The sequence below is a fragment of the Sprattus sprattus genome (assembly GCF_963457725.1).
Source record: "Sprattus sprattus genome assembly, chromosome: 14".
In the NCBI taxonomy this organism is placed as follows: domain Eukaryota; kingdom Metazoa; phylum Chordata; class Actinopteri; order Clupeiformes; family Clupeidae; genus Sprattus; species Sprattus sprattus.
In genome coordinates, this window is record NC_137912.1 from 12,977,265 (window position 1) to 12,992,264 (window position 15,000).

Genomic DNA, 15,000 nt, shown 5'->3' on the forward strand with positions numbered 1-15,000 from the left:
TTCTTCCCGGGCCCCTTTCTCTTCATCACAATGAACCTTTCGTACCAAAGAGGAGAATGGTTCCCCTCTCCTTGGTTCCTGTACATTACAGCATATTTTGGCAGGCCCAGCCATGGCCTTTCATCACAAAGCAGGGACCACTTTTACTCCAAGTATAGAGTGTGAGCAAGCCTAAACCCACCCCCCCAAACCGCCCCCCACCCCCCAGACTGTCTTCATTGCTCTCCGAATCCTACATCACACATAAGTGATGCTGTCTAAAGTTATTGGCCACTCTAAACACACAGAGTGAGAAACATCACAGGAGTTAGAAATGAGTAACACATAAAGTGTGGAAATACACACACATACACACACACACACACACACACACACACACACACACACACATATATATACCTACAAATGAAACACTGTGTTTCACCTAACCGTGCCGGATATATATTTGACTGGAAAGGTCTTGTCAGACACATCCAGAGAATGTGTGTTTAATAAAGATGGGACCTCTGGAGGAACAGATTGCATCGCCCAGCCTTCAAAGCGGCCGCGATAGCATCTCACAAGAGCTCAGGGAAGAATTATTAAAGCACCACGATAGCACAAAAAGAACTCATCAGGATAAACCTGGTCTGACAGAGAGAGTGGGGTGAAGTAGAGAGGGATATGGCGCATAGGAGAGAGAGAGAAACGGAAAGAGAAACAGACTGAGAGGGCGAGAGAGAGAGTCAGTAACTGAGGTTTAATTACCAACACACATTGCTTCAGACTTGGCCCAAGATGGTATGATTATGCCTCTCCTCAAAAATCAATGAAGGAGACTTAAGACTCAAGATGTTTTATCAACTTTATTTCGCTTCGGGGGGAAAAGCCTGAAAGTCAGAGTCAGGGTCAGGTATTGTTATTTGACCTTAATCCATTGTTTCACAATCCTGTATCCTGTCTCATGCCCCCTCCTTGGTCTGCATACCCGACTGAACTCGTCAGTGGTAGTCTTGATTAACTAAACACATCTGATTTTGCCAAACTGATTTTTCGATGTAAATTATAATTATGCAGACTTTGATCAAGTGTGCTTGAAACAGCTGGGTAAGGGGGCGGGGGTGATCTCCAGGAGAAGGACTGAGAGTTGATGTTACACAAGGTACATATGTAACAGTACCCAACAACAACTCAAGTCTGTTTTAGTGAACACTGGCCAAGATAGAGGGCAAGTCTTGCATGCTAGTGAGGTCTGTCAACAAAGGCACTTTTGTTTCTCTTTCCTATGACAATGAGCTTCCCCCCTCCAGGCCACAGTCCACAGACAGAGCATGACTATACACTTGTCGCCGAGGAAACTCAAACATTCTGTGTGTTCACTGAGGAGACAACGCAGAGCTCACACAACTCTGAAGCTCGTTGAAACAACTGTTAGTCGTTCTTTTTTTTTCCTCCGCCAATCCTCATGTTTGTTTGCGCAGGGGTGGAATCGGACACGTTTCGCGTTTCCGCCCCGCTGCGTGGCCCGTCTGCTGACCAGGAGGCTGTGTTGTGGGACGAGACGACAAAAAGTGGTCAGGTGACCTCAGCCCCTCGCTGAATAAATGGACGAGGGGGCCTCCACCCCTCCTCTGGAGAGCGCCGCGGTGTCCGGTGTCCGCTCCATCCAACACCCCGACTCGCAAAAAAGCATGTGAAGCATGCCCAAATCAACACAGACTACCTCCGCCCGCCAGTGTCAACATTCCCACAAGCACTGGTCAGGTGCAGGGCTATTGCACCTGTGAGCTCCAAGGAGGTAAAAGTTAAAGCGCGTCTGCCAAGAAGGAAATATCAAGTGGCATATTAGCCAGATGTTAACCTCCCAGTCTCCACTAAAAAAACCTCACTGGACCAAAGGTTAAATGCTGACACAAAATCTGTTATCATGTCTGGAGATGAGATAAGTGGAAGAGATACTGCGAGACAAAGGGTGCGGCCCATGGTTTTGGATATCTCCCATAAGATTTTGTATGATTGGGTTATAACAGTTATGTCATGTGTAAGAGGATTACATCGTATAGAGATTAGTTTACGACAAACAATGTTAGGCCGTGTCTACAGTCCAAACCGCTAACTCTGAAATCCCAATGACCTCAGTGGAGTGTGCTCATCCTCTTGACAGACTGACAGATAAAGTGTTACATCTCGCTGCGAGAAACTGGCCAGACTCTCTGGTACCATCAAACCACCACGCTACTGAGAACAACCCACAAAATAACGACTTTTAAAAGGTCGGGGACATAACTCCCTGTCACACTCCCCGAATGATTCTTGGAGAGAGGACAGAATGGGTTTACGGCGCTTATTGTGGGAGTAAATCAAAAATCGTGAAACTCAAAACCGCGGCCCAGCTATGGGAAGCTCTGACTTTTGGCTCATTTAAACAAATTTACAGTGGATACTGTGGTGGTATTTTTCAATGCTCTGATGAATGGATCCACGAGGATGTAATGCCTGTTCACCACATGTGCGTGGTTAGTCATAGGTTTGGCCAGATTCCTTCATTGTGACATCAGCAGTGGAGAGCCCAAGGGGGTTGTGTGTGTGTGTGTATTGGGGAGGGGGCACGTCACAAACAGTTGCGTAGAGGCGTTTCTGAGAATGTGGTGGAGTGGCTGGAACCATTAGTGTGTGTGTGTGTGTGTGTGTGTGTGTGTGTGTGTGTGTGTGTGTGTGTGTGTGTGTGTGTGTGTGTGTGTGTGTGTGCGTGCGTGTGTGCTTGTGTGCGTGTGCGTGTGTGTGTGTGCGTGTGTGTGTGTATGTGTGTCTGTGTGTGTGTATGTGTGTATGTGTGTTTGTGTGTGTATGTGTGTGTGTGTGTGTGTTTATTTCCCTCAGATGTGTTTTAAGGACAACAGGCATAAACGTGGAGTGGACTTACCACGGGGTACTCCTTCCTTGTCAATGGTTTGACCAGTTTCCCCAAATATGCCTTGAGCTGTGGCGAAGTGAGAGGCTCTGCTCTTCAGCTCCGAGACACAGAGGAGTCACTGGTCAAAGTCATTTCCTTTTTTCTCCAGCACTCATGGAGGTGGGAGACACCAGACTCTTGCTTGCTGATCTGCTCAAAGGCGTTCCTGTCCACCTAGAGCATGGCCCAGCCTCTCAACCTCAGCAGAGGAGGTGGTGGGGCGTAAGGGGGGTGGGGTGGTTGTGGTGAGGGAAACAGGAAGTCTCAGGGTCTTTCATTATTGATGTTGGCAGGTGGGCTGCGCCTCTTCCAGCTGGGTGCTCTGGCTGCACGGACCCCGCCTCTGCTTTTGACCGCAGGCACTCGCCCGTGGGGACCCGACAGCTCCGGCTCTGTCGAGGCTCGCCGTTCATCTGGCCCCGGTCAGCCGTGTGATGTAGCGAGGGGTCGCACCCCGGCAGCAGCAGCGGAGCATGGCGGTAGTGGTGCAGGTGACCGCGCATTGCCTCCGTGCCTTTGAAGTGCGTTTCATTTTGAGGAAGCCGGTCGGGGCAAAAACTGAGGCAGCGGTCTTTCAGCAAGTCTGAAGACCTCTGGGTCATCCATTATGAAAAGAGCCGTTGTGTTTTGTAGGAGTGCTGGGAGGTCCTTTAACATGGTCAGGTGCTGTCAAAAGGAGGCCTGCAGATGTCTACATGAGCTCTTGAGGGCATTGCTGTAACACGCAAAACAGCCTACTGAAGAGGCTCAGGAGCACCAGGTTGAAGGATCGATGAGTGCGTAAATGGATGAACTGAATGGATGAAATGAACTGAATGATGAATGTCTACACGAACGAATGCATGCTCATTCACCTTGTATGATAGTATAACCTCAGGCTATCCTGACATGGATCATCTCAGCACATACTCCTATCATGGATAATATACATCGAGGAAGTGTTATAGGATGGGAGACAACAAAAGAGTTTGGATAAAAAAGCAATATATATTACATTTGTCATTTTGTTGTTCAACACAGAGAATTTGGTCTCACAATGACCCTTAAAAATGAAATAACTTGTAATTAAATAAGCTCTAAGGGAAGAGAACAACAAAGCCGTTGGGCAAATGTAGCAACCACATGTTTCGTAACTGTAACGTGTTTCTGACTGCTAACATTTTTAGCGTGAGGCAGGGCTGGATGTTAATTATGTAATGTGTGGTTTATGAAGTTATTACACTTTTTCATGCAAGCATTACGTCTGTTTTTTAAACACAAGTAATTAATGTGTGGAAACAGCAAAAGCTTTTTGGAATCCTTGGAAATTTAGTGGAGACAAAAACCAACAAACAAAAAAAAAAACATCCTGAAATGTGCCTCTAGGCTAAAGGGACAATGTGCCTGGAAATAGGACGGAGAAGCAAAGAAACAACCCATGCCCTGTTAGTTTGGCAGTAATTTAATCGAGAGGGCGAAATGGCAGTGGCCCTGTAATTAAATGGAGATTGCACTTGCATTGTTTGGGTGTCTGGGATGAAATCAGCGCTGGGGAATTCCAATTAATTGCAGGTTTTTCACCAGCCCTCGGCTTCGTTAACTGACAGCCTGACTGTCTATGTTGTTTGGCGTAAAGAAGCTCTATTGGGCCTCTAGCGGTAAACAGCACGGAGGCGTTCGTTGGTCTGGTCACGGCCATACAAGGACTGTTCCTTCACGTCACGGTGCTGTAAAAAAGAGATTCACGGTCACTGGAAACTCTTTCAGCCTTTTTATCTAGGAGATGAGAACAGCACATAAGTACTTCCCACAGGTTTTTGTTTTTGTAAGGGGGGGGGGGGGGGGTTAAAGACCTGGCGCCAACAGACTGAAGTGTATGGCTGTGTCACCAATGTCACTTATGCTATTCACCCTAGATTACCCTTGCCTGTCAGTGACATCATCAAATCGAGCCAGACAGTGACGCATCCGGCTCTCTCGCAAGGACCAGGAAGACGCCATCACACTCAGCCCCTTCTCCATGTCAAGGGAGGGAGTACAACCTGGAAATTGATGGCCCTTTAATACAAGCTTCAGGATCGGCTTACACTGCGGTGAGGCGTGGGTGTAAGAGTGCTCACTTAATACTAAGCAGTAGACACCTGTAGGGGATAGAGATACTCCTCTGGATGCGGGACAGATATCCGGGTCACAGATACTCTCTGGATGCGGGACAGATATCCGGGTCTTAGCCTAATGCTGCCGGGCTGCCATCCAGTCTCTGGCTCTGTAGTGTCTGATTAATCACTGCTCCCTTCAGAAAGGCTGAGCTCTGGTAAAGACCAATGGGAACAAACCAACCACCAGCAAACTAACCAGCGCTTCATTGCTAAGCTGCGTCCCCTTTACTACACTCCAGCTGGTGCCACCGGTCACCGGGGTTAGTGAGTGGGCAGGACAGCGGCCCAACAAACCCGCCTTCCTATCGCCTGGGCAATAAATGTTTAAGCAGGGGATTTGGAACACCCCTCTTTATTCCATGTTCTTTGTGAGCATCGAGTGGGTCCCTCTGTCCGTGGCCGACTTTAAACCTGTGCCAGGCCCCACGCCCCCCCCTCACCCAGTGGGGACAAATAGCCAGAGATCTTCATCGCTGCCCTCACGTATTGCTGTGTGTCAGTAGATTCACACATTGCTGCACTATTCAAAGCTTTGCTCCAGGCAACCTGGCAGCTCTCTCTCTCTCTCCACGCAGGCACATAATGGCCGCTGGCCCAGGAATGGGCAGCCTTGTCTCCCCTGCTGTGATGGAGACGTAGACACTTGCCCAAGATTGATGGTTTGTGTTTTGGGTGGCAAGGTTAATCAGGTGAGTCTGACAGCACCGATAGTATGTCCAGTGCAAGATTGGGGGGGGGGGGTCATTGTACAGGAGACCACCCAGAACGGTTGGCACGTGGACCGGGAGGAGAAAGTCGTCAGGGAGTCTGTCCATCCGACATTCCCCACATTTTCCCAGGGGCGGCCAGAGTGTGGATATACCCAACAGGCATTCTAACAATTTCCCCCTGCACACACACTTACCATTCATTAGAGCCAACGACTGGATTTTGTCATTGTCACTGCAATCCCAGATCACTATCACTCTTCCCTTACAGACTCGATACAGACAAGACGGCCTGCCTTTGGTTATGACACTGAAAACATTATATTATACCTTCTATTTATTTTCCTCTCAATTCAAAGGCCTTCTGGGTCTACTGTGTACTGTGACAAACCTCCTTCACAGAGCCTATCCTCACTCTGGCACTGGGTGTCCGGTGCCGTGAGGCTCCTGGATGAGGCTGCTTGCTATCTGCGTCAGTAGCGTGTGGATTTCTGTGGCCTGTCACCCTCCCTCCACGAGCTGAAACAGGAGCCTCTGACCTGCCTGTGCGAACACGAGCGCGTGCCTTAGCCCCAATTAGCATCTGCTCTCTTCTTCACCTGTCACACAGCTCCCCTGGGTACCTCTGTGACCTTTGACTCCACCGACCGGCATCCACTCACCTCTCACCCCTCTTGTGCTGTAAAATACATGGCTATGTCCGAGCCCAAACAGCTCCGCAGAGACCGAGCTCGAACCTAAATAGGTTACAGGAGGCTTTCTGGGTCGAGAGGAGGACGCAGGAAAAGGCTAGCCCAATCTTGAACAACTCAAGGATATTTTAAAAGGTTGTAGTTACGTTTCATTAAAATGGCCATACATCCTGTCTGGAACCTCTGGGGGTGTAAGGGGGCTTTTGATGTGTCTGAGGACTAAGTGAGACAAATGTGGTTGATGCAGTCGAAAGGGGAACATTAAAAGATTCAGCAACTATGACTGAAGTGGACCCTTTTGCTGGCCTTTTGATCCAGATTGTAGGAGAGGAAGGACAATTTCGTCTGGGTAATAAAATTAGTTTGCGAGAGTCCATGTGAAATCGGCTTAAGTATTGTTCCATTCCCCCAGTGTTTCCTTCGTTCGTTTCACGACCACATGCAGGAGCTTCCCCCCACTTCTTTTACGACGGTGGGAGCAATGGCCGCTCAAATGGAAAAGCATTTAAGTCAGAGCCTCCGCTGCTGAGCATCCAAGTGCTTTAACCAAATTGATTCCGATGTATTCCTGAGCAAAAACTTTAATTCCACAGTCGGCATGCATAGTTAAACAGAGAGGGGATTGACATCGAATATATCTGAGAAGACCTTGGAGAGCAACTGTGAATTAATCAAACTAAATCAATGCGATGCTGACATGCAGGAATCCGCAACGATCATTACCAGCTTGACCTCCACATGTCAGTAAACAGACCGTGTTGTCAATATTGATTGTTAAAGATTGAGCCTCCGCAGTGCAAAGAAATTGACACAATCTGACATTCAAAGATGACTCTGGGGTCAGGGCAGACATGTCAAAATAAGGAGAAAATGAAAGACAAATTGACAGAAAGAAAGAGAGAGAGAGAGAGAGAGAGAGAGAGAGCGAGAGAGAGAGAGCGAGAGATACAGATATATAGAGATAGAGATAGAGAGAGAGAGAGAGAGAGAGAGACTGACAGACAAGTTGTCTGAAGACCACAGCCTCAGGCATGAGTACACTGCCTAACCTTCACTGGAGAATGTCTATGTCCTAACTCAATCAATTAACACTGTTAACAAGCAGATGCATGCCTGGGGAAAATAGAGAGAGGAAGAGAAACAGACAGAGAGAGAGAGGGAAAGAGAGAGAGAGAGAGACAGAGAGAGAGAGAGAGAGAGAGAGAAAAAAGACACAAGTTGTTTTTGCCTCTCGCCATGCCACTGACCCCGACAACCTTGACAGGCCCCCGGTTTGTGTGTCTTGGGAATTCCCCAAATCCTGAGGTGTCACAGTTGTTTTTGATAAACTTGTTTATGTTTTCAATTTCTGTGAACGTCATACCCCTAATAGTTGGCCCTACATGGAAGATCAATACTAAACCCCAGGAAAGACACTTATTGAATTAGTGTCATTTTTCAGGCTTGCTAAGCCGTTCTCCTGAGCAGCTCCCACCCTCTTTTAAAAATGCACCCTCACGGCTGACCTCTGACCTTTAAGTGACCTTGCAAGGCGACTGCTCACCATCTTCTGTTTGTGTCTCGATTAATGCTGTTATTGCTCGGAGGGTCAGAGACATAACAAACAGTCAAAAGGGCAAAGCCATCCAACAGACATTACCATGAAATTCATACGAAAGATTAAAAAAAAAAGATGCAGGGTCGATTTAAGATCAATTTTAGGCGGATGGGATAAACGTTTCCTGAACAGTAAACCATTGTTGTAGATGTCAATGTGTGAGTTATGCCAGACTGCTCCTAAGAAGGCAACAGTTTTGGCACGACGCAACCCTGTCTAATCTAATGCCCTGATCTTGACGCAAAAGAATTTAGAAAATGCTTTACTTCTAGCCACGTCTTACACTCTAGCCTTGACTTTACCCTCATAAAAATAAAAAAAATCAGGAATTGTACTTCATGATTTTAATCGGATTGCAACTGAACCTGATTGTGAGGGCTCGGACGTAATTTCCAACATTCCAACCTCCAGTTGAAGCCACATTTTTTGCTAAACACAATGCTTGGGTGACCAAACCACAGTGGCATATTTTTACTCGAGTGATTCAGCAGGAACAGGAATCGCAGAGGAGCCACAAACAACACCCACCAGTCTGTGCTCTCATATGGCCCCGACCACCGACACGTCCACCTTACACAAACACCCCACTCAAGTCCACCCCCGTTCCCCTCTCTCTCTGTATTTATTATATATATGCTAGACTACGCTAGAACAATGAAGGAGTGGAGGAAGGAGTCTATGGAGCGTGATGAAGACGAGGCCTGAGCTGGGTGAAGGAAACCATCCGCTTCCTCTTGGCTAACTGCGGTGGCTGGGTCGGTGGCTTACTGATCCCTCTGAGGCCGTGCCTGGGCCAGAGGGAGCGATCGCTCACCGCAGTCCCCGCTCCAATCCATCCCAGACACGAGCCCGGAGGGGAGTTCCACCCCTCGGTCTCAGAGACGGATGAGGTGGATTAAAATGGACACAGGGGCTTCCATAAACGCAGACACAAAAGGTCACACACACACACACACACACACACACACACACACACACACTCCCATACACACAAACACATACCCGTGTGCGCATTGGACATCAATCTGAAGATGAATGAGGTGGATTGGAAGAGACACATGCTTGGACAAACACTAAGACAAGCACAGACAAACACACACGCACACACACTCACACACACCCACACACAGACACAGACAAACACACACACACAAACACAAACAGACGCACCCGCACATGAACACACACACACACACACACAAGAATGCATACATGTACACAAGTTCAGCCAGTAAATGGCATTCACTTTCTTACCACCGTGACTAGTTTGTGTTAAGAGAATAATGATGGAGTTCAGACTGCTTTTAAAAGACCCATTAATAAAGATGCCACACGTCACACAGCCTGTCCATCGTCCAACAATGACCATTGACGCTCAACACCCAACGTGTTAGTGTTCAACACGCAGCCATCCCAACAGAGAACGAGACACAAAACAAGACCTGCAGCAGCCTGTTACTCAAACAGCGCCGTAACTCAAACAGCATAGTCAGTCCAGATCCAAAGATCACTGTGTAAATACCACACATCAGTTTATGAAAGGGACTCTGCGATGCGTGTCTGTAGGTGCAAACAGCATTGAAGGCATGGACTGGACAAACACTTTCTCAGGATCGTTAACAGTCGGGAAAAAAAGAGGCCAGAGGCTGTTTGGGTGGCCCAGGATGAAGCAATGCAGTCGTGCAACTCCATACACAGCCTTCGTCCGAGCCCAAGGTTTAATGAAATGGGTAGGGTTAGTTTTAAAAGAAACAGTCAAACAAACGTACCCATCTCAACTTAAATATTCTGAACATGAGCAATAAATTGGTGTCTTTGTATAACCATACAGCTAGGTTCCACCTGACCCTTGCACCCTCTCCCATTCTCACGACAGGTTAAAATAAAACTTTGGAGGTATTGGGTTTCTCTTGATAAGCACACATGGGTATCGGGCTACATCTCTGAAGTCTGGCCAAGGCTTTACATGGCTATGTTTGTTATTGAGTCTTACAGCATGATTATTCAAAGTAGTTAGCGTGATCACAGCAATATTACAAAGTCTGAGAATATTGGCGTCATCTTCCTGCTGTTCTCGCCAAAAAACACAAGAATCTCAGAGCTCATTATATGATCACAAGACACTAAGGGGGAAAATATTTCAGTGCCATTCAGTGGGTAGATCGCAAACTGAAAGCTAGACTAAATATTGGAAGTCAAAATATCAAACAAATGTACAAAAACAGATACTGTGTAAATGTATAAATCTTGTATAAACCTGGCATGGTTTAATACAATGAACCTGCACTCCAACGTAGCACGTTGTGCTCATTTCAACACAAACTGAGTCCTTTGTGTTTATTATCATTCTCTGCTCAAAATTAGGCCAGCGTTCATCGCATTTTTAGCAGCGGCTGCGTTCGATTGTGTTTATTATGGTGCTATGGTGGTTGGCCCACTGCACTGGCTTCCCGAGGCAGAGAGAAGAGATGGAATGTCAGAGGCAGCAACTTCTCTCCAAGACAAGACGCAATCGCTCCTGTTCGGGCCCGGTGAACCCATGTCACCCCTGGGGTTGGGTTTCAGGGGGCCAGGGGAGAGAGGTAGGGAAGGGGGGTTGAGGTGGAGCCAGGAGGTTCTCCACACCCCACACAGCTGACCTCAGCCTCTACCTGCTTTCCACTATAATCCTCCCTTCAGGGGGTTGTTTTCCCACCAAGTTTAAGTTTGGTTAGATCAGGGTCAAAATAATAAAGCACCGAACTAGGCCGATGCTGACCCACCTGCAGGTTCTCCCCCTCCAGACCAGACCTTCTCCCCCAATCCCCCCAACCTCGCGAGGGACCCCTCAGTCTATAACCACCTTGAAGACTAACATCCACACTTGGGCGTTCCAGACTTGTCTTGTATGAGGGAAGAGAGAAAGAGAAAGAGATGTGGGTCTTCACACTTGAGTGTCGGCTCTCCTACCGTCTGTGAACATCTGGCGAGTTCTGACTGAGATCCAACTCCTGCCGTGGGAGATATACTCTCCCCATCCCTCCTTCGCACAACTGTGATTTATAGCTCGCAAAGTGAGATCAATTCAACCTCGCATCACGTAGCGCAGTATAGCGTTGACTTAAATCACGGAAACAAACACAGAAACCTGAGTTATGCTTGCTCACAGTGCCATGGGCCCTCTCTCTCTCTCTCTCTGTCTTCGACGTCCACGAACAACCAACAACTAAAGCCGACAAGCATTCCACAAACCAGCATTCCTCACGTGAATCTGAAATGTTCCTCCTGAGAGGGAGACAATGTAGCCATCCACATACATCATACTCTGCATCTGAAGCACACCTGTGCGGTTTTCCCCCAGTCAGGCTCCCGCCATCAAATGGTGAACCGCTACTAAACGGCAGCCTTCTTTGCGTGTCCTCGCGCGACGGGGCGCAAGTGCTTCTCCGAGTCGCTACGCTGACGACTTCAGCAGAGCTCTCTAATCCCTAGTAAAGGGACCAATCAAACCCACACCTGGGCTCGCACTGTGGGGGCCTGACTTCTTTTCAGCATGGTGACCCTTTGACCGCAGGGGTCAGCCATTTTTACAGAGCTGCAGAGCATAGCAGCCGTCAAGGACTTCTTTTGGTGGTCCCCCTCCCTTTCCTCCAGGCCTTCCCCCTGTTCTGCCCTTTTTGACTGCCAATGTTCTCAGGTCAGTACTGTGAGCCAGTGAGTCATGAGTCAGTAGTAAGTCAGACTCTGCTGTGGAAAAGACGCTGGATTAAACCATCCCACAGCTGTGCAACACACATATACAGATGTAGGAATTAACAGAGAGATGGATAAAAGGAAGAAAGAAAGAAAGAAAGAAAGAAGGGAAGAAAGAAAGAAAGAAAGAAAGAAAGAAAGAAAGAAGGAAAGAAGGAACCAAGCACAATGGTCAGAGAATGAGAATTACAGCAGGGACTAAAAGAAGAAACCATGATCTGCAGTGAAATAAAGTCTTATTTGGGACGAAGCAACCAGGAGAAAACAGGCAGGCAGATGCTGACAGGCGAATAAAGAGCCTGAAATATAGTAAGAGGACCTGAGAAGATACCACCAGTTCCTTCTACATCAGACTAGCCAAGCCCATCAAACACAAAGCCCACCATTCTCTCCAAACACAAACCCACTGGCAACCTGCCGCATGACCGACCCAAAGCAAATCAGCCAGAGCTGTAACTCACCCTGTACTGTACTCACACTGTACATGTGCATGTGTGTATGTGTGTGTGTGTGTGTGTGTGTGTGTGTGTGTGTGTATGTATGAGGAATGAAGGAAAGGGACAGACAACATACAGTTGAGACCAAGAGAGAAAGATATTCAGAGAGAGAATGAGAGAGAGGGAGCTCCAACTGCTGAAGTGCACAACACCAAACAACCAAGGCCACTCTAAGGGGGCCTGACATTCTTGTCACCACAGAGACAGACACAGAACAGACGCCCCACCAGACCCCCCCCCCCCCCCCACACACACACACACACACACGCACACCCAGACACACACCGCCGCCTCCCCAGTCTCTCCTCCTCCCTGCTAGTTAAGGGCAATCAACCATCTCCTGTCTAAAGCACCTGTACAGTATCACAACTCTACCCCTACCGCAAGCATGGAAGTCTGGAACTTTGGAGACTCAAGAAAATAGGCCCCCTCCCACCCTTCTCTCATTCCCCTGCTCTCAAGCCCATATTAATAATTCAGCCAATGATCCATGTCAAGGTAATTAAATATGAAAAAATAAGAGCAAACTGCCTGGAATAATGAGGGAGAGGACCTTCGTTGCACTCCACATGAATTAAAGTTGAACTGTGCAAAGATGTCGGGCCAGCTCACTACAGACTCACAGCCGTGAGTTGATTCAGTATTGATTCATGGCATGAGTCGATTCAAGGCTGACTCGTGGTTTAATTAAACCCGGTTCTCATTCATAGTGAAGATCAGTTCATCTCAGATTGTACAGTGTAGCTCCACAGCACAGCATGTCACACCACAGGTGAAACTCCAACTGGTTCACTGTTTACTTGTCCAACTTTCCTCTTTGCTTAACTTATTTATGGCACACTAAAGTAAGTCCAGCCCTGATAACTGAGAGCATTTGCTCTTATAAATCAGATAAATACAGCAATAAATCAGACCCCTTATAAATGCCACGTCCACCATGAATGAACAGTATCGTTCTGAAGGGAGGTTCTTTTTTAATAGCACCTAAACCAGGTCAGTAGTGTCAGTCTCCTCTGTAAATCTGTCTCACCTAGGCAGGGATAGGTGCACTATTAAGAATCATCTTTCCAGAATCAAAACATTTTTTGAATAGTATCTTCCCAGTGACTGGATCAAAACCAAGTCAAACTCAATAAATCTGTTCACATCATACACTCTCTCTCACTCTCACACACACACACACACACACACACACACACACACACACACACACACACACACACACACACACACACACACACACACACATTTGCTGTCTTCTCTAACATTAGGGTTCTCCTGACTCTTCTACATAGAAGAAGATGCCCCCCACTTGGATTCTCACTGACAGTCAGGAAGACACAATAGACAGCAACTCAGTCCTTACCATTGAAAGTGAGGAAGACTCTGGGTAGTGGAGTAGAGAAAGAGGATACGCAGGTGAGGAAGAGTAGTCGAAGAGCCAGTGTCTTCAGGCCTGTCATTTTGCCGGATGACCCCACTGGCCAGGACACACGACCCTGTGGCCACCCCATGATGTCTAGGATGAGAAAAACCACCCAGAACCAACAAACCTGTGATGAGAATAGAAAGAAAGAAAGAAAGAAAGAAAGAAAGAACAAAGCACAATGTTGTTAATCAGGATTTCCAAACCACACACACACCACATGTCTTTGGTAAGAGGTTCTGGATCAAAGGTCTCCCGTGAGAATTGGGAAATGCACTATTGCCTTTCAAAAGGCTGGTACAAAATGCATGAGTTAACTCTTTATAAAAAAAAAACATTTGGAGAAGGCCTCTACTCTGTTTTTTCTTTCTTCTCTGAGACAATAAGAGATCAATAATGAATAAGGACAAGCCGTGCTTAAGGAGAACACACCCTGTGTAGGGATTCTTTCATCGCTGCAAGAGAGCTCAAAGGCATCTCTGGACGGAGTAGGGACTATACAGAAACATCACGCCAATGTGCAGCACACAAATATATATATTTATATTTGCGCGGGGGAAATACAAGAACTTCTCCACGCTCATGGCTTATACATGAGCACTCGTGAAAGATTGATGGCCGGCCGTGAAGAGGAAAGCAGGCGCGCGGGATATCTACGAAAGTTTCAATTTGCAATGCGGCCGCAGGTAATGGTTGGGTTGCAGAGGTCAGCCTGTCCTCACAGAGAAGGTTGGTTGCAGCTGTGCAAAAAGCTATACTTACTCTCCTCTTCGTGTATTTATGTTTGTGTATGAGAGTGCATTTGTGTGTACAAGATGGACACGGGTGTAATAAAGCTATTAGGTTAGCATATGGAAAACAGCGTAATGTGAAGATTGCTTTGGCAGGGAATCTAGGGGTAGCCTAGAGGATGGAAGTTGCAGGGCGGAATGATGAGCAACCATGCTCTATCTCTCTCTCTTTCTCTCTCCCCCTGGTCCACGAGATGTCAGCCACACAGCTGCTAAAGCCATCACTGGGGAACCCAGCAGGCTGCCACTGAACGTCATAAACCATTACGCCGAGATAAGACACCACGCGGCCCAACCACCTTACACATAGGCTACACACACTATATCCTACTTACATGCCCGCCAACAAACACGCACGCATATACACACACCGAGACTCTCTGTCTCTCTCTTTCTCTGTGTTTTTAAAAGACAAACTGCATACACTAATACATACACACTACAGCCCATACAAACCAGGAACTGGTCGGCATCCACACATTTTCACA

At 47.4% G+C, this 15,000-nt stretch overlaps 1 protein-coding gene across 1 annotated transcript in view; it reads right to left on the reverse strand.

The window, feature by feature from the left end:
- sema3c (sema domain, immunoglobulin domain (Ig), short basic domain, secreted, (semaphorin) 3C) overlaps positions 1–15,000 on the reverse strand; it is a 42,140-nt gene that overhangs the window by 25,041 nt on the left and 2,099 nt on the right. The window contains 1 exon segment of the mRNA XM_080851845.1: positions 13,662–13,848. Within this exon segment, the coding sequence (XP_080707971.1) occupies positions 13,662–13,809 (148 nt within the window). The 5' untranslated portion in view covers positions 13,810–13,848.